This window comes from Poromitra crassiceps (assembly GCF_964638095.1).
Source record: "Poromitra crassiceps genome assembly, chromosome: 10".
Classification (NCBI taxonomy): domain Eukaryota; kingdom Metazoa; phylum Chordata; class Actinopteri; order Beryciformes; family Melamphaidae; genus Poromitra; species Poromitra crassiceps.
In genome coordinates, this window is record NC_139631.1 from 44,759,217 (window position 1) to 44,784,514 (window position 25,298).

Below are 25,298 nucleotides of genomic sequence, written 5' to 3' on the forward strand. Positions count from 1 at the left end.
CCAGGACTCATATCCCCCTGGTTTCCCACCCGCAGACACGGCCAATAATTGTGACTGTATGGATGCCCGACCAAGCCGGGGGTAACACGGGGGCTCGAACCTGCGCCCCTCGTGTTGGTAGGCAGGGAATCTACCTGTGCTGCTGTGAATCTACCCGGACACCAAACATTAGAAAAAGTTGCCACTGCTTTCTCTTTTGGGTATTAGTGACAAAGTCTTGATCAAATAGATTCACAAACAGGTTTTTGGTATGAAAATGAGTTGAACGATGATGAATATTGGCATAAGATATCCACTATTGGCAGCTGCACTCCAAACACATTTGTGTCGGTCTTCAAATATCCATATCTGCTGAAGCCTAGTGCTATTCAAGTTTAGGGCTGCAGCTAACCATTATTTTCATTATCAATTCATCAGGGGCCGGTTGCACCAACTGGTCTTACACTGGTCTTAAGCTAAGTTGGTCGTAACTTTACGACCTAACAGCTACGCCGGTTGCACCAAGACGGCTTAAGCCTTCTTTTCACTACGCCCAGGCGTAAGAGTTACGCCTGGTCAGGAGGAGGCATAGCGCCTGCCTGTAACAGAGATCTCCGTGTCTTATCAGCGGAGACCTTTTTGAGTCCTTACCGTCATCGGCGTAACACAGCCAGTTCTCCGTCTTTTGAAGCATGATGTTAGATTACAACAAACTAGTTGTGTGGCTTAGCCTTCCCAAATGTTGCCGTTAATTTTTTTTGAATTTAATACATAGAATTGGGAACGTTACATTCAATTTCATTCAGACTGTCTGTCTGGCTCAATCACCCCATTTTTCCCCCGGAGCGAGGGAGGGTGGGATGAATGTAGTGTAGTGATGCACATACAGTAGTGGCTGAGAGAGCGTAGTGGCACAGTGCGCTCCAAGCAGGTCGCGAGGCACACATCATCCAATCAGGGTGCATTCCCTGGCAATTCACATGGACGCGCATTGCTACGACCGGCGTAGTTAAGACCAGACGTAAGCCGTGTTGGTGCAACAGGCGTAAATCCACTCTAAAGACTGGTCTTAACTAAGACCGACGTAGGAGTTAGACCAGGCATAGTTAAGACCACTTGGTGCAACCGGCCCCTGACGATTATTCTCATGACTAATCGATTAGTCTATAAAATGTCACAAAATGTTGAAAACAATCGAAATCACTTTTTTCCCTAAAGCCCAAGATGACATCCTCAAAGCCAAGGTCTTCTTTTGTCCGGACCAACAGTCCACAACCCAAAGAGAATCACTCAGTTTACTGTCATAGAAAACGTGAAAGTATTCACACTTAAAGAGGACATGAAACATTGAATCATATGACTCATGTGAATCATATGAATATATCTATGACATATGAATCATAGTTAATCTGCATTTCACCTAAAAAAGCAGGACACTGCTTTCAAGTCGTACATTTACCTAGATTTGCTAGAATGACGAACAACATTTCACCTTTTCGCCAACTGGGGCGCTGCTTGATGACATCACTAGGTTGACTGTACTGTACAGTACAATACGATGGAGTAGAGGCTAGTTAAGTGTTGGTATTAAGTATTTTGAATTCTAAGAGGCTCACAGCATATGCTGTTGTGTTTCTGACTTCTGATTGTGGTTGTTTTGATTCATCAAAAAAAAACGTTCAAAATCCTTACTACTGTACTGTACGGCCCCCTAGTGATGTCATCAAGCAGCGCCCTAGTTGGCGAGAAGCTGAAATGTTGTTCATCTTTTGAGCAAATCTAGCTACATTTCAGACTGGAAAGCAGTGTCCTGTCTTGTCTGAGGTCAAATACAAATGAACTAGTCATGGTCAATGTTTCATGTCCTCTTTAACTCATAGAGTGCCAAGGACGTCGATCGACGTCAAATGCGTTTTTTGACGGTGGGACGTGGATCAAAGCCTTCTGCATCTCCTGTACAAATATTGTAGCTATTGGATGTGTATAACCTATTTTACAGACCCATTAGGTGGCGACAGTGCTCTCCAGATTAGAGAAAGGTCCGGAAAACAGCTGGAAAAAGCCCCGTGATGAAAAAGAAACCGCTCATGCTGCAGCCAGAGCCATATAGATTGCTCTGGCTGCAATCTGACGTTGGCTGCGAACAGCAGTCAATCCGCTCCCACAACTGAGCCCCTCTGCCTCTGTCTGTCTCTGCTGTATAGTTTCTCCACATGATTAGCCGCCAGAAAGGCAGCACCCGACGCCGAAGGGCCAAACCTTTCCCTGCAGTCCGGTTTGGCATTTCCGTGTCGCGCTGGGAACCGCCGCACAAAAACGGAGCGCTCCGAAAATAGACTGGGTGCGTGTTAGGCTGTGTGTTAGTGTGGGGAGGAGTTTGCAGCTGAGGGGGGGAGAGGGGGGTGGGGCACGCAGTGCACCACACAACTACACCACGTCACTACATCAGAAAATATTAGCTTCAGACTCAGTGAATGTGCTTGAAATGCTGCATTTCACAAAAGGCGGAATAACTCAGCTTCTAATTTGAAATGTGTCTTTTTGCTCAAAACAGCCTATCTTCTCCGGCTCATAACTAAAGAACGGAAAATGGTATCAATAACCTTTTTTTTGCAGATGATAGAAGAGAGTCTCATCGTTCTTTGTGCGTGTTCGGTGTTTACATAGTAATATCACACAATATTCTGTGGGCCTCGAGAAATCACTGAAAAACGCTCTGAAACTCTGGCACTGGGAGCGTCCGTTCTCCAAAAGTGGCTGGCACTCAATGAGTTAAGAAGCTGGAACGAGATTTTTTCTTTTCTTAAAAATGAGTCAAAAATGATTATCTTCATAAAAATGCAAGCATAATCTTCTCGCCCACCAGGTGGTTATTGTTTGGCCTTCTGTATAAGTAAGGGTTAATGCACAACCAGGTGACCATTATCAGACGACGTGGAGACCGCCTCGGACTGTTGCCTCCACGAAGTTCAAACATTTCTGATAATGGACACCTCGTCATGCATTAACCCGCTTATACCATGGTCACTTGCCAAAGAAAAACAACAATCAGACCATTCATTTATATCTTCATGCGTTTTGCAATCAAAATCCAAAGTTTTTCATAAGCCATAATTCTGTTCCCCTGCATGGGCAACCGACTAATACCTGGAATCATCACCATCCCATCAGCTTCTCATGCAATGGAAACGTCGGTCACTGCTCCAGTAAATTGACTAGTATACCAGTTAGCAACGGGAGGTAATATAGTCCGCTCAGCTCATCATAGGCTCAGAAAGCTAACATTATGCTAGCAATTTTAAAAGTTAACATTGCGTACACTTGACAAACAGCAAATATAATTTACAGTATGTTTAACAACAAGACAGGCTAGCTATCCAGCCATGTCATTGCCCCCCCCCCAAATAAATAAATAAAATAAAATAAATACAAATAAAAATAAATAAATAAATAAAATAAAATCACAAACCATAAGATAGGCTGCCGCTCTGTCGTCCGCAGCCAAGCAGGTTCTATATAAAGGCAGCAGCTTGAAGTAACGTAAGCGAGTCGAATATGGGGCTACTGTAGCTCAGGAGGTAGAGGGGGTCGTCCACTAATCGCTTTGGATAAAAGAGGTCGGTGGTTCGATCCCCGCCTCCTCCAGTCTGCATGTCGAAGTGTCCTTGGGCAAGATACTGAACCCCAAATTGCTCCCGATGGTGTGCCAGCACCCTGCGTGGCAGCTTGAATGTCTGTGTGAATGGGTGAACGTGAAGTTACTGATTGTAAAGCGCTTTGGATAAAAGCGCTCTATAAATGCAGGCCATTTGCCATTTGAATAGTGAATTGGGTGTGCGTTGCAAACTACGTTAACTGTATTAAGTTGAGAGGGGCAGTGTAGCCTATTTCTTGTAGCTTGTCGCCATCCTGTGGTGTTCATGGGCAACTGCATACTACACTCAGACTGCTGTATCTGTAAATTGCTCATTTCATGCTAATAGGCTGACGCTAGCAGCCAGCACATTAAAGGAGAATTCTGTTTTTTTTTTACAACCTTGACCTTATTTCCAGCTTTAATCATGATTTGTAACTCACCCTGGTTACCCAAACCAGTTTGGTTTGATGTCAATGCACTGAAACCATCATATGCTTTGAAATGCGACCTGGAAACCAGGAATACAGGGCATGTGTAATGCGTCTATTTACGTCCTGTAAAGATCTTATTTTCTGACACACAGCGCCGGCTCATATCCTTATTATATCATAGAGACAATGAGAAAATGAATCATGTGAACTAGTGTCCTCTAGAGAGAGAGTGGCGTCAGCGGAGGACCAAAATGCGAGACTCATTAGCCAATGAACAGCCAGGAATGGGTCTCGCGCTACTTTTGCATGCTAAAATAAAGCTGATAATGTACAATTTGATTCAAGAAAAAAAAAACATTTAAGTACAACACAAACTGTCCATTTTGCTGCAACTCGACAGTGCTGCTTAATCCAGGACCTTACTTCCTGGAACTCTTGAGAGTAAACAACTGGTCCATTGGAGTGAATGGAGATGTCGCAACTCTAATTACACGGCTCTGACTTAAATGTGAGTTCATGTGACCGGCTGGATTACGAGGCTAGCTCAAATATGGAAGGCCATCAAATTCAAATGCATTGTCCATGATCTCGAATTCAGATACATATCAGCGGTGTTTACCATGCTAGGCTACAGATCGACTGCTCCGAGCGCTCAAGTCGCCCTACATGTCCCCGGATGTGCGTTCAGAGACACATCCGAGTCCAAGTCCCCATCTCTGGTGAGAACATGTTGTCTCCTGCTGTGGTTGCAGGTATCTGATGAGAACAGTGAAGCACCCCGTCCTGCTGAAGGATCCAGACGTGCTGCAGTTTCTGGAGAGCACAGAGGTACCAACACCACGTAGGCTGTCACCATAACCACTGTTTGTTGGTCGATATATTGTCCCAGAAATAATTGCGATAATTGATATTTTTTTTTTTTTTTTATTCTGTTTATTTGTTAGGGACAGTGTGCATGTACATTAATCATTCTGAGTACAGAACAAAGAGATGCCTTGCACCAGATTATAGCTTCAAGCTCATTTCCATCTGTAGTCCCTGATAGGGCACCATAAAACAACATACATACAGTCAAACATGGGGCACCATAAAAATGCCAACGAAAAGCAACAGAAATGCTGATAATTCAGAGGACAACAACAAATCACAAACAACCGGGCACCACATGAAGCAAAAAATATACAATGTTGAAATACAGTAAAATACAATTAGATAAGATAAGATATGTGATTAGTGGGTGCAGAGCTGAACAGCTTTCAGATGTCTTAGGGGTGGGAATCACCAGATGCCCACGATACGATACTAAAACGATACTTGGGTCACGATACGATAGTATTGCGATATTGCGATATGCTAGTATTGCGATATATTGAATATTGCGATATATTGAATATTGCGATATTTCGATATATTGTCTAACTCCTTTTCCTACCTTTTCTTTGACCTCACCGGAAGTAAAACATGCAGTGTTTTTATGTTTTGTTTTGTTTTTGCCCCACACATAGGCTACATTATTAAGCTTCTCTAGACTCAATACACCACTGCAGGCGCCGACTGCAACATCGGGCGCTTCGGGCAGATGCCCGGTGGCCTGGCATGGTATGGCCTGCAAAAAAAAAAAAAAAATGATACTTGGCATCCAAATATCGATACAATATCATCAGGCAAAATATCTCGATACTATGGTGTATCGATTTTTTCCCCCACCCCTAATTATTATGTCCTGGTGGTTGCTGCACCCCCTCTGCTGATCTGGGGAGAGTTGTAGACTAGCACATGCTTCCTCCCATACATGTGCAGTCAGTCGCCAGCCGCTTCTTTTCACCTAACAGCGAGGAGTTTAACCGGCAGCCTACAAAGCCTAAAAAAATACATCATCCCTGCGGCGCACTATTTATTAGACCTACTGATGTGATTATAATCAATGCTATGGTTCACATAATATTGTCTAGGTGCCTAATGGCTATTGGCTATTACAGCTTACTATATGTATGCCAAGCTGTGTGGAATGGCTCTGGCTCACTGTGTATAGGCCTAAAAGTTCCTCTGATTAGCAAGCTTTGCAGATGACCCCTGGGGGCTCCACAATTATCCTTATTGCACTAGATTTATAGATTAAAATACTGTGTGTTGAATGTTCATTCATTCAGCACAGGAAGGCAATTGTTTCCGTTTGGTCTTGTTGTTGGTCTAGTTTTTATAGAGAAATAGTGGAAAAAGTGGTGCGGTGGTGCTGTGTGCCCTGTGAGTGAACCACCCCCCCCCCACCCCCCCTCTAAAAAAAGAGACAAAAAAATCTGTTTCAATGTTTCAATCGTCTTGATTCGCCCACTTCCTTCTCCCGACAAGCAAGCGACTACCGTAATCTTCCCGACAAGGTCGAGCGTCCGGCCGCCCTGCAGCCCCGAGACTGAAAACTGCCCGTGGGTTTAAGAGCCTCCGGCGTTTTATTGTCCGCTCTGACTAAATCCTGTGTAACGTTTTGGTTTGTCGGCCGGCCCCCTCCTCCTCCCCTCCTCGCCCCCCCCCCCCTCCTCTAACCTAAACGCTGTGGGATTGCGTTGGGAAGCAGTCTGCAGTGGTTGGGGTCCAGAATAAATGGCTCGGTGTCACGGATTTAACAGATGAATCGGTCGGACGCTTGACCGAGCGTGTCGGTCCGTCCGGCCCGCTTAATGAAACGCAGCCCGAGAAGCGGAGGGGACAAATGGGACAAATGGGACCAGGCTGCAATTGAAAGCTATTTTTACCCCCCCCTCCCCTCCCCCCCCCCCCCCCCCCCACACCTGCACCTCCACCGCCACTCATTTACCCCCCTCCCCCCCCTCCTCGCCCCCCCTGTGGCCCTGAGGGAGCGGCCCGTCCCCAGGCTGTTGCTTTTCCCATTAAATGAGATTGCGGCCGGTCGGGGGGGGAAAGCAAATTTGCTTCACTGTCAGAGGGGAAAACCTTGTATGTCCGGAAAAAGTAAACTTTTCCCGGAATTAAGAAAAATGAGGCTATTTTCCTCCGGGGGCGCCGCGCGGCGTGTTTTCAGAGCGACGCTAGCAGCGACGGGGCTCTCAGCCGGTTTTGCATCGCACACACGCGCCTGACTGAAGGGGGAACGACGTGGAAGACATTAAAACGGGAGTTAGGAGGTTTTGGAGCGACGGTCGGCCATTTGAAATGTATGGGAGGTGAGAAAAGCCCTCAGCTCTGTTAGTGTTGCTGTGGAGGCGGAGAGAACGAGACGAGAGGAGAGAAGACAGAGAGATAAAAGGAGTAACCGGGACAAAGAAAGAGAAAAAGGTAGAAAGAAAGGAAGAGTGGTCAAGGGGAAAAGATTCAAGGAGAAAAGGAGGACGGGAGAGAAAAAACAGGATGAGAACGAGTGCAAAAAAAATAAAGGGGGAGAGAATGAATTGAAGAGACGCAAACAGAAAGATTGCAAAAAAAGAAGAGAGAATCAAAGAAAAAGTCAAAGAAACGAGCGCATCCACACGTTCATGCATTCTCTCACACACTGTGAATGTCCTAAATGCAGGGTGGCAGGGAGGGGCATGACCCCCCCTACTCTGCCTCTGATTGGCTGACCCTGAGATTTTACCCTAACCTTAAAGGTTTTGGAGAAAGATTGAGTCAGCATGGTTCTCATTTCTCCAGGTCATCAAATACTGACGGACCGTCCGCCAACTGTTTGACGACCTGGGAAAATGAGAACCGTGTTGACTCGTAGAAGAGAAAAGAGAGAATTGCTGATGGATGAGTAACAATGTTGTTTACTGGTCTCTGAAGCGCCGTATGCGTGTGTGTGTGCCCGGAGTTGCAAGGCACACATTGCTCCGATCACCTCTAAACTTTGTCAAAACACTTTTCCGGGGTCTGGCATGAAACTGCCGTGGAAAAAATTATGCTATGGCGGCAATGTTTTTGATTTTAAATGAACAATTTCAGCATGAGTTTGGTCACACCCAAAAAAGTGCGCCCATGGGGCATCGTCTCCAGAGTCTCCACCTTCCTGGTTTGTGTTGTTTGTTTACTGGAAGATTGAGTTGTTTGTTTAGTGGTTTGTGTTGTTTGTTTAGTGGTTTGTGTTGTTTGTTTAGTGGTTTGTGTTGTTTGTTTAGGGGTTTGTGTTGTTTGTTTACTGGTTTGTTTACTGGTTTGTGTTGTTTGTTTACTGGAAGTTTGTGTTGTTTGTTTACTGGTTTGTGTTGTTTGTTTACTGGAAGTTTGTGTTTGTTTACTGGTTTGTGTTGTTTGTTTACTGGAAGTTTGTGTTGTTTGTTTACTGGTTTGTGTTGTTTGTTTACTGAAAGTTTGTGTTGTTTGTTTACTGGTTTGTGTTGTTTGTTTAGTGGTTTGAGTTGTTTGCTTAGTGGTTTGTGTTGTTTGTTTACTGGTTTGTGTTGTTTGTTTAGTGGTTTGAGTGGTTTGTTTACTGGTTTGTGTTGTTTGTTTAGTGGTTTGAGTTGTTTGTTTAGTGGTTTGAGTTGTTTGCTTAGTGGTTTGTGTTGTTTGTTTACTGGTTTGTGTTGTTTGCTTAATGGTTTGTGTTGTTTGTTTAGTGGTTTGAGTTGTTTGTTTACTGGTTTGTGTTGTTTGTTTAGTGGTTTGAGTGGTTTGTTTACTGGTTTGAGTTGTTTGTTTACTGGTTTGAGTTGTTTGTTTAGTGGTTTGAGTTGTTTGTTTACTGGAAGTTTGAGTTGTTTGTTTACTGGTTTGTGTTATTTGTTTACTGGTTTGTGTTGTTTGTTTAGTGGTTTGAGTGGTTTGTTTACTGGTTTGTGTTGTTTGTTTACTGGTTTGAGTTGTTTGTTTACTGGTTTGAGTTGTTTGTTTAGTGGTTTGAGTTGTTTGTTTACTGGAAGTTTGAGTTGTTTGTTTACTGGTTTTTGTTATTTGTTTACTGGAAGTTTGAGTTGTTTGTTTACTGGAAGTTTGTGTTGTTTGCTTACTGGTTTGTGTTGTTTGTTTACTGGAAGTTTGAGTTGTTTGTTTACTGGAAGTTTGTGTTGTTTGCTTACTGGTTTGTGTTGTTTGTTTACTGGAAGTTTGAGTTGTTTGTTTAGTGGTTTGAGTGGTTTGTTTACTGGAAGTTTGAGTTGTTTGTTTACTTGTTTGTGTTGTTTGTTCCTAGCTGCCGCGGGCCGTCAGCACTCAGGCTCTGAGCAGCGCCGGCCTCCTCCGCATGGTCAACAAGGCCGCCGACGCCGTCAACAAGATGACCATCAAGATGAACGAGTCAGACGCTGTGAGTGTGTGTGTGTGTGTGTGTGTGTGTGTGTGTGTCTGTGTGTGTGTGTGTGTGTGTGTGGGGGGGGGGGGGGGGGGGGCAGAGAGAAGGGGAGATTTTAACGATGTGTTTAAAATATCCACATAATTTGACTTGGCCTGCAACCTAGGGCTGTGTATTGAATCTGACGATACGATACGATTGTCACAATTCACGGGTTATGATTCAACATATTGCGATACTGTAAGCAAGGATTATACATTATTGAGATGTTTTTTTTTATCTAATTTTAGGAAAACTGTCATAGTATGAAGAACACACCATCATGCATAAGATCTGATTAATAAATAAAGTTGTTTACATTGGAGTGTAGTCTAATGGCACACTGCTATCTAGCAGTCGGGGGACACAACACAAAATGAACCACTGCCACCAATCTTTGCATGTAAACTACTAATAAAAAATCCATACAGTGTTTTTGAGAATCGATACAGTGGAGTGAAGTGGAGAGAGTTGTGGAGCATGGAGGCCAGCAGAATTAGATTTATTCTAGGGGCTACTTATGATGTGCTGCCATCTCCCCAGAACTTAAATCAGTGGTTGGGCGAGGATGGTGCCTGCCCGTTGTGTTCTAGTGTATGTACACTGAGGCATATACTGTCAGGGTGTAAGGTCAGTCTCTCCCAGGGGCGATACACCTGGCGTCACAACCAGGTGTTGAAATGTTTGGCAGCTGCAGTTGAGGAAAAGCGGCTAGAAGTAAATTCTCTAGTTGCTAGCAAAGAGACTAGACAGATCAAATTTGTACGTGAGGGAGAAAAGATTAGACCAATTAAGGTCAGGCACAAGTTAGGGCAGCTAAGTGTAGGTGGAGCCTGGGAAATGAGGGTTGACTTGAATGAACAGCTAGTCATCCCAGCATATATAGTTAGCACCCGGCTACGTCCGGACTTGTTACTGTGGTCTGAGGTAGAGAAGAGAGTTTATTTTATCGAACTCACAGTCCCGTGGGAAGATCGAGTTGAGGAGGCTTATGAGCGCAAGAAAGCTAGGTATGCTGAAATGGCAGCAGAGGCAGAGCAGCGAGGTTGGAGGGCTCGAGTGCGGCCTGTAGAGGTGGGCTGCCGTGGTTTTGTGGCAAAGTCCGTTATTGCTTTACTAACTGAGTTGGGCATTCGGGGACGGAGCCTGAAACTTGCGGTTAGCAACATGTCTCAGGCAGCAGAACGAGCAAGTGAATGGCTGTGGATAAGGAGGAAACATGCTAGCTGGGGAGCTCACTAAGGTCAGATTGATTGTTTGTTGTTGGTCATGATTAACGGTCCGCATCAACAGGGCTGAATCATTGACAGTGGTGGTGTAGTTAGGGATTGTTTGTTGTTGGTCATGATTGACGGTCCGCATCAACAGGGCTGAATCATTGACAGTGGTGGTGTAGTCAGGAATGTCATACCGAACCGACCTGGATAGCTAGGCTTAGATAGTGAGGTAATATGCAGTTGTGCGGTGGTAGCATGGAGGGGGGTGTTTCCAGGACGCTGGATTACACCGTTAAGCCTTCTTGAGGTGTCGTGGGCCTAACTTAACGAAACCTCGGTGAAGGAAGGTGCCCACTTGAAAACCCCAATGACATGCTTCATACTGCTGTTGGCTAGGGTAGGTAACTGGTGATTTGTGTCTTGTTTATTAGTTTGTTAGCCTGTTAGCTTGTTTTATTCTGAATTGGGCTTCTAAATGTGTTTTTCCTCTGATTTTGGCACAAGGGATAGTAACATCTTGTCTGGGATACAGTATCCCAAACATAATATCGATACAGTATCCCAAACATAATATCGATACAGTATCCCAAACATAATATCGATACAGTATCCCAAACATAATATCGATACAGTATCCCAAATATAATATCGACATATTCAATAATGTATCAATATTTTCTTACACCCCTAATGCAACGTGAACCTACGAAATCATATTACTGTGCGTGCGTGCGTGTGTGTCTTAGTGGTTTGAGGAGAAGCAGCAGCAGTTTGAGAACCTGGACATCCAGCTGAGGAAGCTCCATGCCAGCGTGGAGTCTCTGGTGATGCACCGGAAAGGTACACCTGTGTGTGTGTGTGTGTGTGTGTGTGTGTGTGTGTGTGTGTGTGTGGAGGGTATGAACAGGTGATTATTGTTAATGGCGGCCTGTGTTGATGCTGAGTGGAATTTAAAATGACGGCGGTATTGAACCTAAATGTTGAGAGCACTAGAGGATTGGATGAGTGGCAGGAGGGAGATATTTTGGTAAGGATATTATATTAAAAATAAAATATTGTATTAATATAAAACTATTTTACGAAACGTCTATGGAAGAAATCCCTGAGGTTCCATACCGAACCCGGAAGAGGGTGTGACTTAGGTACTCTATTGGTACCAAATGCTCTCCTCCTCCCCTCCCCCTCTCAGAGCTGTCGGTGAACACGGCGCTGTTCGCCAAGTCCACGGCCATGCTGGGGAACAGCGAGGACCACACGGCTCTGAGCAGAGCTCTGTCCCAGCTGGCCGAGGTGGAGGAGAAGATCGACCAGCTGCACCAGGACCAGGCCAACGCAGACTTCCACCTCTTCTCCGAGTTACTGGGCGACTACGTCCGCCTCATCACCGCTGTCAAGGTAAACCTGAGTTACTGGGCGACTACGTCCGCCTCATCACCGCTGTCAAGGTAAACCTGAGTTACTGGGCGACTACGTCCGCCTCATCACCGCTGTCAAGGTAAACCTGAGTTACTGGGCGACTACGTCCGCCTCATCACCGCTGTCAAGGTAAACCTGAGTTACTGGGCGACTACGTCCGTCTCATCACCGCTGTCAAGGTAAACCTGAGTTACTGGGCAACTACGTCCGCCTCATCACCGCTGTCAAGGTAAACCTGAGTTACTGGGCGACTACGTCCGCCTCATCACCGCTGTCAAGGTAAACCTGAGTTACTGGGCGACTACGTCCGCCTCATCACCGCTGTCAAGGTAAACCTGAGTTACTGGGCGACTACGTCCGCCTCATCACCGCTGTCAAGGTAAACCTGAGTTACTGGGCAACTACGTCCGCCTCATCACCGCTGTCAAGGTAAACCTGAGTTACTGGGCGACTACGTCCGCCTCATCACCGCTGTCAAGGTAAACCTAGCTCACACAGCGGCCATTTTGAACAATGAAAACATATTAGAAACACAGGACACTTCACTCTTCTGTCATAGATCCTAACGGAACAGAAACGGTCATAGACTATAGAGTTCATGCTAATAGCTTCCTATTGGTGCTGCTGTCACCCACAGTACGAGTCAAACATTTGCACCTTCTCATGTAAGTGAATGGGAAGATGTGATCACACTTTTGACTCTATAGACCAAATCACCGTGACGTCACCATGTAAACAAATTTACTTCCGGGTACCACTTGGGGAAGGCGGCAGGTTTAAATGTGCGTGTTGTCAAATAAATGCTGTCAAACCCTCTCGTTGTTTTCGGCCGACTACTTTCAATTTAAATGGTTAAACGGTTGGTAAACATGCTTGTCCGACGTATCTAGCCTTTCTTCTGTGTTTGTTTTATGTAGTGTTAGCTAGCTAATAACGTTTGTTAGTCTGTCAAACTCGCTGTTTTTTTGCAGACTCGTAACCTCGCGTCACCAGGCTCTTCTCGGCGAGAGCAGAGTCGTTAACGTTACAGACAGAGCTACCGACGCCACGTTAATTTAATTTAGCGTCAAGTCTGGTCCAACAGGTAAATAAGCTAGTCTGGTCTCCACTAACGTTAGTGAAAGTGTTGTTATGAATGATATTAAACAACAACACAACACGAACGAACCATTTTTGTCTTCTTTGTCTGTTTTTGTCTTCAACATGTCAGTTTGTGCCGTTCACCGCCATTATAATGTGTGGACCCAGGGGTACCCGGAAGTAAATGTAAACATCCCGGTGATTTGGTCTATATCGCTTTCATACCAACCAGCAGGGTCGGACCGGGGTTACTTGACCCACGTTCAGTCAACACCGGGTTAATCCCTGCTCATGACAATTCAGATAGGACCCGGGTCACAACAACCCTGGAGAGATGCATCATATTCAGATAGGACCCGGGTCACAACAACCCTGGAGAGATGCATCATAACAGGACCCGGGTCACAACAACCCTGGAGAGATGCATCATAACAGGACCCGGGTCACAACAACCCTGGAGAGATGCATCATATTCAGATAGGACCCGGGTCACAACAACCCTGGAGAGATGCATCATAACAGGACCCGGGTCACAACAACCCTGGAGAGATGCATCATAACAGGACCCGGGTCACAACAACCCTGGAGAGATGCATCATAACAGGACCCGGGTCACAACAACCCTGGAGAGATGCATCATATTCAGATAGGACCCGGGTCACAACAACCCTGGAGAGATGCATCATAACAGGACCCGGGTCACAACAACCCTGGAGAGATGCATCATATTCAGATAGGACCCGGGTCACAACAACCCTGGAGAGATGCATCATATTCAGATAGGACCCGGGTCACAACAACCCTGGAGAGATGCATCATAACAGGACCCGGGTCACAACAACCCTGGAGAGATGCATCATATTCAGATAGGACCCGGGTCACAACAACCCTGGAGAGATGCATCATAACAGGACCCGGGTCACAACAACCCTGGAGAGATGCATCATAACAGGACCCGGGTCACAACAACCCTGGAGAGATGCATCATAACAGGACCCGGGTCACAACAACCCTGGAGAGATGCATCATATTCAGATAGGACCCGGGTCACAACAACCCTGGAGAGATGCATCATAACAGGACCCGGGTCACAACAACCCTGGAGAGATGCATCATATTCAGATAGGACCCGGGTCACAACAACCCTGGAGAGATGCATCATATTCAGATAGGACCCGGGTCACAACAACCCTGGAGAGATGCATCATAACAGGACCCGGGTCACAACAACCCTGGAGAGATGCATCATATTCAGATAGGACCCGGGTCACAACAACCCTGGAGAGATGCATCATAACAGGACCCGGGTCACAACAACCCTGGAGAGATGCATCATATTCAGATAGGACCCGGGTCACAACAACCCTGGAGAGATGCATCATATTCAGATAGGACCCGGGTCACAACAACCCTGGAGAGATGCATCATAACAATGAACATTATTCACCTTATGTAGCCCCGCCCCACTTGATGGGTTTGTGCTACGACTTCCTGTTCAAAACGCCGGCTGTTTTCCACCTGCTCAAACCAGAGATCGTCTCTCTGGTCAAAGATAGTGACTCACTGGAAGCAGGCTGCGGGGGGATAAGCTCTGCCACAGGAAGTGTAAACACAATCTGTTCCGATTGTTTTTACACTTCATGCTAGTCTCTCAAGTCTCTTCTACATAAAGGAGGACAGCTCTATCCTTGCACTTCCCCTTTTAGAAGTAGACTGAAGTAGACACGCTGTATAGTGGACAGTAGAAATATTAGTTTCTGTTCTACTTGACCAGTCCTGCCTGCTCTCCAAGCTTCTGGGAGCCATGGGCCACAGTCCAGGTAGGCCAGAGGCAGAGCTCAGTGAAGTAGAGCAGAATAGAATAAAGTAGAGTAGAATTGAGTCGTGTGTGTGTTTGTGTGTGTGTGTGTGTGTGTGTGTGCGCGCGCTAGGGGTGGGAATCACCAGATGCCCACGATACGATACTAAAACGATACTTGAGTCACGATACGATAGTATTGCCGATATATTGAATATGCGCGTATAATGAAAACAATAAATAACAAAAGTTAGAAATTCAGGCTCTTCACTTCAATTCAGTTAAGTTAAGTTAAGTTAAGTTATCCTTTATTTATCCCCTTGGGGAAATTCATCCTCTGCATTTGACCCATCCTCTACTAGGAACCTTCCTAGAACTAGGAGCAGTGGGCAGCCACTGTGCAGTGCCCGGGGACCAACTCCAGTTCTTTTGCCAGTACCTTGGTCAGGGGCACTGACAGGAGTATTAACCCTAACATACATGTCTTTCTTGATCTGTCAGTTTGAAACGTGAAAATGCAACACGAAGTGCTGACTTGAAGGCCACTTGTAAAATCGCCTTTTCCACCGTTTGACGGACACCATTTTGACTGGATGTAAGGGCCTATAGAGGTGACGTTAGTGCCACCACCATTTTGACTGGCAGCTTTTGGGCGATGTGTAAACAAGGTTTACACTTTTTGGGCACATCGCCACCCCACGTTATCGCCTGAATGATGCGTTGAAGGAACTGCTTTCTGAAATAATATCTCTGATGTCGTCTACATTGACAAATGTCATTAAAAGTCTGTCTCGCATAAACACTGATTCCTGCAGCACACACTACCACCTGCACCCCCCCACACTCTCTACTCTACACCGGAGGGTTTTCCTCATGTGTGGAAACAACATTAGCTCGCTCAATTAGCTTATTCACTATCTTTTAAATCACTTCTTAAGAGGAAGTTTTATAGACTTGGGTTTTATGTGAATGTTTTTGATCCCGCCCTCTTTTAATCTGACTTTATTTTATACGCCTCCTGTTTCTTCTTCTTTTGTTGTATCTTACTCGTGCTCCTTGTTCTCTTCAGGGCGCGTGTTCGACCGCCTGTCTCTTCTTCTTTTGATGTGTCTTGTCTTACGCGTGCTCCTTGTGTTTCCCAGGGCGTGTTCGACCACCGCATGAAGACGTGGCAGAAGTGGCAGGACAGCCAGATGCTCCTGCAGAAGAAGCGAGAGGCTGAGGCCAAGCTGCATCAGACCAACAAGCCAGATAAGCTGCAGCAAGCCAAGGACGAGATCAAGGAGGTAGGAGGCAAGGAGGGAGGAGACCAGCGAGGGAGGGAGGGAAGCAGGGATGGATCGAAAAAGAAAGCAAAACAAGGGGGAAAAGAGTCCACGAGGTTCCTGTGTTCGTAATCGCTTCTCACAAATTAGCTCTTATATGTTGCAATTATAGTTTTCAGAATGAGTAATTACGGTATACCATATTGGCATATCTGCAATATTGAAATATTAAATTTCAGTAGAGCTGTAACAATTAATCGATTAGTTGTCAACTATTAAATTAATCGCCAACTATTTTGATAATAGATTCATCGGTCTGAATATTTTTCAAAGAAAAAAAGTCAAAATTCCCTTGATTCCAGCTTCTTAAATGTGACTATTTTGTGGTTGTGGATATCTTTAGGAAACACTATTCCACATTTTTCACCATTTTGTGTCATTATATAGACCAAACAACGATTCAAGAAAACAACTGACATATTAATCCACAATGAAAATAATCGTTAGTTGCAGCACTAGGCATATATTTTTCTTGTTGATACCAATAAGATAAGATAAGAGGCATGAGATAATTATACATATTTACACACAATATGATGCAAGATCTGATTTGACTTTCAGTCTGTATTCTTACAAATCCCTCTTCTGCCTCTGAGGCTGCCAGCGGGTCCAGCAGCATAAAACAAGCACACCTTTACCCAGCTCAGATATGTGTAACTTTTTGTCTTATTCCCCCTCTCCTCTCCTCTCCTCTCCTCTCCTCTCCTCTCCTCTCCTCTCCTCTCCTCTCCTCTCCTCTCCTCTCCTCTCCTCTCCTCTCCTCTGTTATCCTCTCCTCTCCTCTGTTATCCTCCTCTCTCCTCTCCCCTGTCTCATCTCCCCTCTCCTCTCCTCCTCTCTCTCCTCTCCCTGTCTCCTCTCCCCTCTCCTCTCCCTGTCTCCTCTCTCCTCTCCCCTGTCTCCTCTCCCCTCTCCTCTCCTCCTCTCTCCCCTCCTCCTCTCTCCTCTCCTCTCCTCCTCTCTCCCCTCTCCCTATCTCCTCTCCCCCTCTCTCCCCCCTCTCCTCTCCCCTCCTCTCCTCTCTCCTCTCCTCCTCTCTCTCCTCTCCCTGTCTCCTCTCTCCTATCCCATCTCCCCTCCCCTCCTCTCCTCTCTCTGTCTGTCGACTTCACGAGAATAGAGTATGACAAACAAGAGCAGCAGAGAGCAGAGTAGTACTTTATTATCCCTTCTGTTGAAGCTGTCACCGCACAAATTCACCCTCTCCGCTGTCTGTCAGACACACACACACACACACACACACACACACACACAGAGAGCAGCCTGTGTGTGTGTGTGTGTGTGTGTGTGTGTGTGTGTGTGTGTGTGTGTGTGTGTGTTTGGAGGCGAGCAGCGTGGTGGGGGGTCTGCTATGAGAGGAGGAGAGCTGTCAGAAAGGCAGGATAGACAGTAGAGTTACAAAGCAACATTTATTTTGAGCGGACGAGAGTTTTGCCGACATGTCAGGAGAACGAAGGCTTTTTAGTTCTCGCCTTGACGACAGCCCACAGAAAACACACTGCAGTCTTCTTCTTCTTCTTCTTATCCTGCTTTAAAACAACAACAAAGAAAGAAAAGCCTTTGACTTCACGGTGGTGTGGCTTCAGACTTGGCGATACGGACCAAAAATCATATCTCAGTATTTTTAGGTCTGAATGGCGAGATACAATATCTCTGTATTTTCTACAAAGTGGGCTAAATGAGCTAATTCATATTACCATAGCACCATATTACCATATCCAGAATTTAACACTACTATATCTCATCATTTTGGTGACAGGTGAAAGTAGAGTTTTTGGAATTTTTGCATGATTGAAATCGTCAGCTCTATTGTTTGGACTGGACCAACGTATGGTAAATGCAGACAAGTCGTGGTCTCATCAGAGCTCTGTGATTGTGGCCTCTTCATTATTTTTTATTATTTTATTCTTGACAGGCATATGCGTAATCTTCTATTTCCTTTAGTTTTATGTTATTTAAATTATTACCAGAGATTTATTTTTTATTGTGTGTGTGCGTGCCTGTGTGTGTGTGTGTGTGTGTGTGTGTGTGGGCGGGGGGGGGGGGGGTGGCAGACTGCTTGTTGTTGCTACATAAATGACACACAGCAGTTCTCTCTCTCTCTCAAACACACACTCGCTCTCACAATTATGTCATGCCATCTATGCACCTGCATACCAAACGCACACACATTCATATCATTAAATAATAATAACATATATATATATATACCGTATATATATATATATATATATATATATTTTTTTTTTTTTTTTTTTTTTGTGTGCTTTAAAACTCTGCTTCCACTTGCTATAAGCTTAATCTGTATTTTATAATTTTGTGTTAAGGAATACATATGTAGCGAGTGGAGAAGGACCACACAAGAGCAACAGTGTCTTTATTATCAGCTTCATTGGTGTAGAATAGAATCATGTTGGAAGGCCAGGCACGTTTATTTATATAGCACATTTCAGACGGAGGCAATTCAGAGTGCTTTACATAAAATAGATCAAAAGAATGAGCATAGAGAAATTAAAAATATTAAGGAAAAAAGTGTTAGAAAGCAAATTAATAAACAATAAAACCACAGTGCGTTCTGAATACAATTATTAGCAGCAAGTCTTATATACTTTTTAGGGCTGCAACTAACGATTACTTTGATTATGAATTTAATCTCTCGATTAATCAATTAGTCGTTTGGTCTATAAAATGTCACAACATGGTGAAAAATGTGAATCACTTTCCCCCCAAAGATGACGTCATCAAATGTCTTATTTTGTCCTGACCAACAGTCCACAACCCAAAGAGAATCACTTTACTGTCATAGAAGACTAAAGAAACCAGAAAATATGGAACCAGATCATTTTAGTATTTTTATTTATTTATTAGTCTAGACTATTAATCAATTATAAAAATAGTTGGCTATTAATTTGCTGTCGATCAACTAACTAATCTTTTAATTAACTATTAGTTGCAGCTTTAGATATTTTTACCCCCTAAAAGAAAATTTACTATATGAAACCTTTCCCCCCTTGCTCGGTCGAGTTTTCCTCTTATTTCCAATCACGCTTTTGTAAGTGAATTCATACGCGTATTTTCTCAATAATTAATTTATATCTTCTTTGAAGGGAATTAGTTGTTCTTATGGCCAGTGGCCACCTTGATCCAGCCAGAGTGAGGGAACCAATGGAATACAACAGAGAACTGTCATGTCTTCTTTGAGGAAGTTAGATTTGCAGCTTAAGAACCGTTACAGCAGTTACACTGATTTCAACATTCAGCACAAAATCACACATGATTCAAGTGGACTCACCTGTTAAAATGCAAACTGTGCAGTAAAGAGAGCGGGAGGGGTCGGTGATGTCACAAGAGGAAGAGGAAATGGGTGCGGGGGTTCTATGTTTGATGACATCATTCATTGGTTAGAATATTGATGATGCTTCCTGGTGCAGCATGAAATACCGTCATTATACGCTGTCATACGCTGTTTTCCAGGAAATAATGCGATTTTGATTTAGCTAAATACAAGTACAATACAATTTCAACTATTTCTACTATGACAGTACTGTAAACTGAATGTTTTTGTCATTTTGTTCTTTGGGAAACCCTGATCGACATTTTTCACCATTTTCTGACATTTTATAGACAAAACAACTCATCGATTAATCGAGGAAATAATCAACAGATTAATCGACAATGAAAATAATCGTTAGTAGCAGCCCTATTCTTGGCATTTATTGACCAAAAGTTATTACATTATGATACAGAGAATCAGCTAACCAGGTGATTTTTCATTTCACTGCGACATTTCACTGCGATTTAGACTGTTATGAGTTATGAGTCATGAGAGTGACAGGAGGAGTGAGACCTCACTATAAAACATCCTCTTGGTAAACTCCAGTCAGAAGAAGGCTCTGTGATCTAGAGTTCTCAACGGGCCCGACAATTCAAACCCGAACCGACCCTAGTATGTTGAAGCCCGAGCCCGACCCGAGCACAGTTAGCATAAATTGTCAGCCCAAGCTCGCCCCGAGCCCGTCGGGCTGGGTCTGGTTCCGTCCCCTCATCTATGTATGTGTGTGTAAGTATGGAGGAGAGTGAGAGAGAATAAAGACTGTTCTCAATCCAGCCTACAGTAAATGCATACATTCTTTTTCTTTCCTTTTTTGCCCATCGGGCTCGGGCTGAAACTGAGAACTCTACTGTGATCTACTACTGCACTGTGATCTACTGCACTGCCCTCAGCTGCAGTCTGGCTCCTCTGCTCCTGTCTGTCAGATCTTTAGCCCACAGCGCCCCCTGTAGGCGCTGAGGGGAAACTACACCCCGCCTGACCTGAGCTCTCAGTCTAAGAGGACAGCTTAACTGCTACTAACATAGCATGTTTGTTTCCTCCAGCATCTTTCTGTGAGTCTAGCTTGTCATATAAACTGTTAGACTGTTGTGTTTCAGTCACTTTACTGTCGTTTGTGCAGCAGCAACACGCAGCATCTAAAGTTAATTCCTACTGTCAATCAAGACAGTCTATAAAACAATAATAATACACTTCTGCACAGTATAATAAATACATGTATAATAAATAAATAAATATAATATATTTTTTATAATATGTTATTTATATTTAACGCAGTATTTACAAATAGAATTGAATCATTTCCTTCCACATAAAAATCATATTTGCCATGCCCATTTGTCTAATTGCCTGCCAGTCAAAACGTCATCACATTCATTTTCATTCCCCCCTGGTGTGGGTAATAGCCTGGAACAATGTTTATAACAGAAACCAGGAATGTTGAATATGAAGAAATATTGAATATGAAGAAGTGAGAAGAGATTTGAGACACAAATGTAATTATTATTCCATTCATACAATTAAGGAGATATATTGTGAGGTTGTATGGATGTGATTTTTGACATTATCAATAGTATTTAAAGACATCTTGCAATTAGAGCTCAACAGAGACCGCCCACTTCTGGATCCACAAGAAATTTCCCCATTCATTTTCACCATAGACATTTAGAAAAATCCTTATATAAAGAGTTTTAAGCCTGGAACCAAGCCAACCAGCCAGCAGATTATTCATGAGTGACCATGAAACATTTCACTCTGAGCAAAAAATAATGTACATTTATATTTTTTGCAGGCAGGCTCATCAGATCATTTCTCTAAACTATTTAAATGGTTGTGTATTCATATGAAATGACATGAATATCTAAAGTAATTCCACAACACTAGCCGGCAAAGTAAAATCCTCAGAAAAAGAGCAGAAAGTGCGTGGGACCGTATATGACCGACTCAACATAATAGCAGCGGAGGCTGACCAACACAGTGACGCTGGTGATTTACTATGTGTCCCAGAATGCCTTTCAACAGCGTCCAGCTTGTCTATGATGGAAGCCCCGCCCCCTTCCTCAAACCCCAGCCTGTCTCTCTGCTGCAGTGCATGCTGGTCTCTGCTCTACGTGGAAGGGAAGGGGAAAATGGCCGTAATGCTCACTTGAATTATGATCTCAGTAAAACACTTTCCTAATGAGTTTATGTCTCAATCACTAGTTTCAAGTCTTCTTCAACACATCATGTTCATTTAGTCACTTATGCTCCCATTTAGAGTCAAATAGACGATAAAGCAGACTATGCTTTGAGGTGTGATTGACAGGTTGCCTGTCCAGTGATCACACAGCTCACCAATCACGGACCAATAACAGGCCGCGCTGCAGCTCTTCACGTCCAAACTTACGTCACTTCTGGCTCCAAATAAGATGACAACAGTCAACATTCTAACCTCAAGGCTTTAAAAAGCGACTAAAAAACAACAACAATGGGTAACGTCATGGTACATCCAGATATTTATACGTCTACTAAAACCTGACGTTTACCCAAGATGTTTTACATCCTGAGACATTTTCTCACATCAAACTCCACTGGAGCTGCTGCAAACATCTGGAGGTGACCTCACCTCGTCGACGATTGGCCGGTTATCCACCAAGAAGAACAACACAGCAAACTACTGGATACGCAGTCGGGAGTAGATTCTAGTGTCTGTTGTTGTAAACAGTGTTTCAGGGTTGATGGTGGATTTGTCCTTTAACTGCTTTCTGCCTCAGTTCTTTGTGTTTCTGGATTTTCTCTTATGATTTTGAAGCTTCAAGCATTTTTCCAGCCTCTTAAATTTTGTTGCATTTTCCCTGCCATGCCTTCAACCAGGAGATTGAGGAGGTAGGACCTGCTCTGTCTGTCTGTGTGTGTCTGTCTGTCTGTCTGTTTGTCTGTCTGTCCATCTGTCTGTGTGTGTGTGTGTGTGTGTGTGTGTGTGTCTGTCTGTCTGTCTGTCTGTCTGTCTGTGTGTGTGTCTGTCTGTCTGTCTGTCTGTCTGTGTCTGTCTGTCCATCAGCACATTTTATTTGCTTCATCTCACCGTTTTGAGCTTTCATTTAGTCATTTTCCTACAGAGTAACATCACCGCACATATCTCTTTTTATCGTGTTGTGTTGCATTTTCTGTTGCCAAACAGTCACATGAATTTGTTTGTTCAAATCCACTTGGTTTTTCTCAGTTTTGCTTTTGAAAATAAATTCCTAAATGTTCTAAATTGTCTAAACGTCAAAGTTCTTATTCTTCGAAATTAGTCAAAATTTCAACTTAAGGGTAAAAATCAAATCAAACAGACAAACCTCTTCATGTGACAGATGATGTCATCCAGTCAGACTCCGGATTGTTGTGTGTATTTGCATCAACATGACGCGTCTCAGCTGTTCTAGTCTTGTTCACGTAACTAATTAGCGAACGAAAGGCTGTCGTTAGCAAAGCCTTTTAAGCCCATTTAAAGGAGAATTTCGGTTTTTTACACCACGGTCCTCATTTCCAGCTTAAAATATTATGTTTTACTCACCGAAATAGTTTGGCTTCATTCGGATGCCCACGGAAGATTTTAGCTCTGAGTAGTCTCCTCAAACAGGCTATAACGAGAGCCTGCGGCGAGTGCGGGGCATGCTGCACACGCTCTCTAAATGACACTTTTTCTGTCAGATCACGGTTCATTATGGTTGTAAATATAATTATTTAGCTAATAGCTAGAAGCTAAGCTAACATCAACACAGCAGTCGGCGTTGATCTGCCCCGGATGGGGTTACAGTGCGTATCTTCCCCCTTCTGTGGTTCCTCTGAAGAAGTGTGGTTTCACAGGGGGAAGATGGGCACTGTAACGCCATCCGGGGCAGATCAACGTTGACTGTTGTGTTGATGTTAGCTTAGCTTCTAGCTATTAGCTAAATAATTATATTTACAACCATAATGAACCGTGATCTGACAGAAAAAGTGTCATTTAGAGAGCGTGTGCAGCATGCCCCGCACTCGCCGCAGGCTCTCGTTATAGCCTGTTTGACGAGACTATTCGGAGCTAAAATCTTCCGTGGGCATCCGAATGAAGCCAAACTATTTCGGTGAGTAAAACATAATATTTTAAGCTGGAAATGAGGACCGTGGTGTAAAAAACCGAAATTCTCCTTTAACTAGGAGGCTTTTCAGTTCAGTGATTAAATAATGATCAATAACTTTGATTAAAACTCATCGTCTAAACCACATACGTCGGTGCGATTGTTCAGCCAGTTGCTGGTAGGGATGGGAGCTGTCATGAAACACTAAATTGAATTCACAGTGCAGTTACCAGGCAGGTTGCGTCTATCATTTTCCCAACCCAGTTTACATGAAACTTCCATATGACTACAGCCTCTGGATTTCAAACTGGAGAAACATGGCAGCTCGTTTAGAAAGTTTCTCTTCGCTTTATCTCTACTATCAACATTAGTTTAACCCATTGATACCTGATGCAGCATTTGTGTGTGTATCCCTTTAAGACCGGTCTTAAAGGGATACACACACAAATGAGGGATATACACGCAGATGCTGCATCAGGTATCAATGGGTTGAACGTTTCTACACGAGCTTCGTGAGTTTCCAGAGGCGGCCTGTCACGCGGCTGTGGCAAGCGAGAAGTTGAATCAGTGATCGATTATTAGAGACTGAAGTTAACATAGAAATTAATTCCTGGCAGAAATATGTCAAATAATAAACCCCATCTCACTGCAACTGAGGCTCAGTGGACTGACTCATTTCAGGCTCTTGATTCGGTTTCTCTCTCGCTCTCTCAGGCTGCGATGCCTAATAACGTTTTCTGTGAAGAAACCTTGCGATAAAGTGAATGATGACACTATGCAGATGTTCATTCAAGGATTTTAGCTAGCCTGCCCTGTTAAGTCACCAGATACACATTCCAACAGTGGCAAAAACGTTCCTATGCACATGTTGTGACTCGTGTCCTCACTCCTCACCACGCTATGAAAAATGACGAGACGTAATTTTCAAAGCAAATAGATAGCAAAGCAAACGCCTCGCTGTCAGGTGAAAAGAAGCAGCTGGCGACTACACATGTATCAGAGTACATGTGTACAACTCTAGTCTACAACTCTCCCAGAGGGGGTGGAGCAACTCATGGGACAGCAGGGGGGAATTGGCCAAGTACAATTGGGGAGAAAACAAGAAAAGCGGAAAGAATTAAAAAAAAAAGATAAGAAAACACATGGGAAGTCTTTATAAACATAAGATCAACACACACCAGCTGGTTCCGGTCGAGTGATTTGATTGGACAGCAGACTGATATACAACCCAACAGTCCTGGGATGTGTGTAGTCCGGGGGCACGGTGGCTCAGTGGTAGAGCTGTCGCCTCGCAGTCAGAAGGTCCTGAGTTCGATTCTCGCCTGGGACACTGTGGGCGCTGTGGTTGTGTTCCCCCCCATATCCTCAGTGCCTACTGCCCAGGTGGGGTATCTCGTCGTAAGGGCCTTTCTGTCTGTGTGGAGTTTGCATGTTCTCCCCGTGCTCCCCCAGGGGGGTTCCTCCGTATATAACCCCCCCCACTAAAAACATGCAGAAGATCAGATCGTCATCGTCATCCGACCAGTGACGACAACATCCGAAGTCGGTCCCCGGGCGCTGTACGAGAAAGCGACCACTGCTCCTGGCCTGCCCCAGGAGGAAAGGACAAAGCCAGGATGGGTTAAATGCAGAGGACAAATTTCACCGGCCACCGTCAGCATGTGTGTGTTGTGGCCCTCCGTGCATGTGTTGTAGTGTGTTGTGTGACAATAAAGACGGGCTGCCGTCTGAAATCGTTAAAT

The 25,298-nt window shown here is 44.3% G+C and overlaps 1 protein-coding gene across 2 annotated transcripts in view; it reads left to right on the forward strand.

Moving 5' to 3' along the window:
- Positions 1-25,298, forward strand: part of snx2 (sorting nexin 2) — a 55,298-nt gene that overhangs the window by 21,302 nt on the left and 8,698 nt on the right. For both annotated transcript variants that reach the window (XM_083644900.1, XM_083644901.1), the window contains exons 8-12: positions 4,800-4,875; positions 9,170-9,283; positions 11,271-11,364; positions 11,714-11,919; positions 15,961-16,104. In XM_083644900.1, the coding sequence (XP_083501026.1) occupies positions 4,800-4,875; positions 9,170-9,283; positions 11,271-11,364; positions 11,714-11,919; positions 15,961-16,104 (634 nt within the window). The remainder of the gene's footprint in view (positions 1-4,799; positions 4,876-9,169; positions 9,284-11,270; positions 11,365-11,713; positions 11,920-15,960; positions 16,105-25,298) is intronic.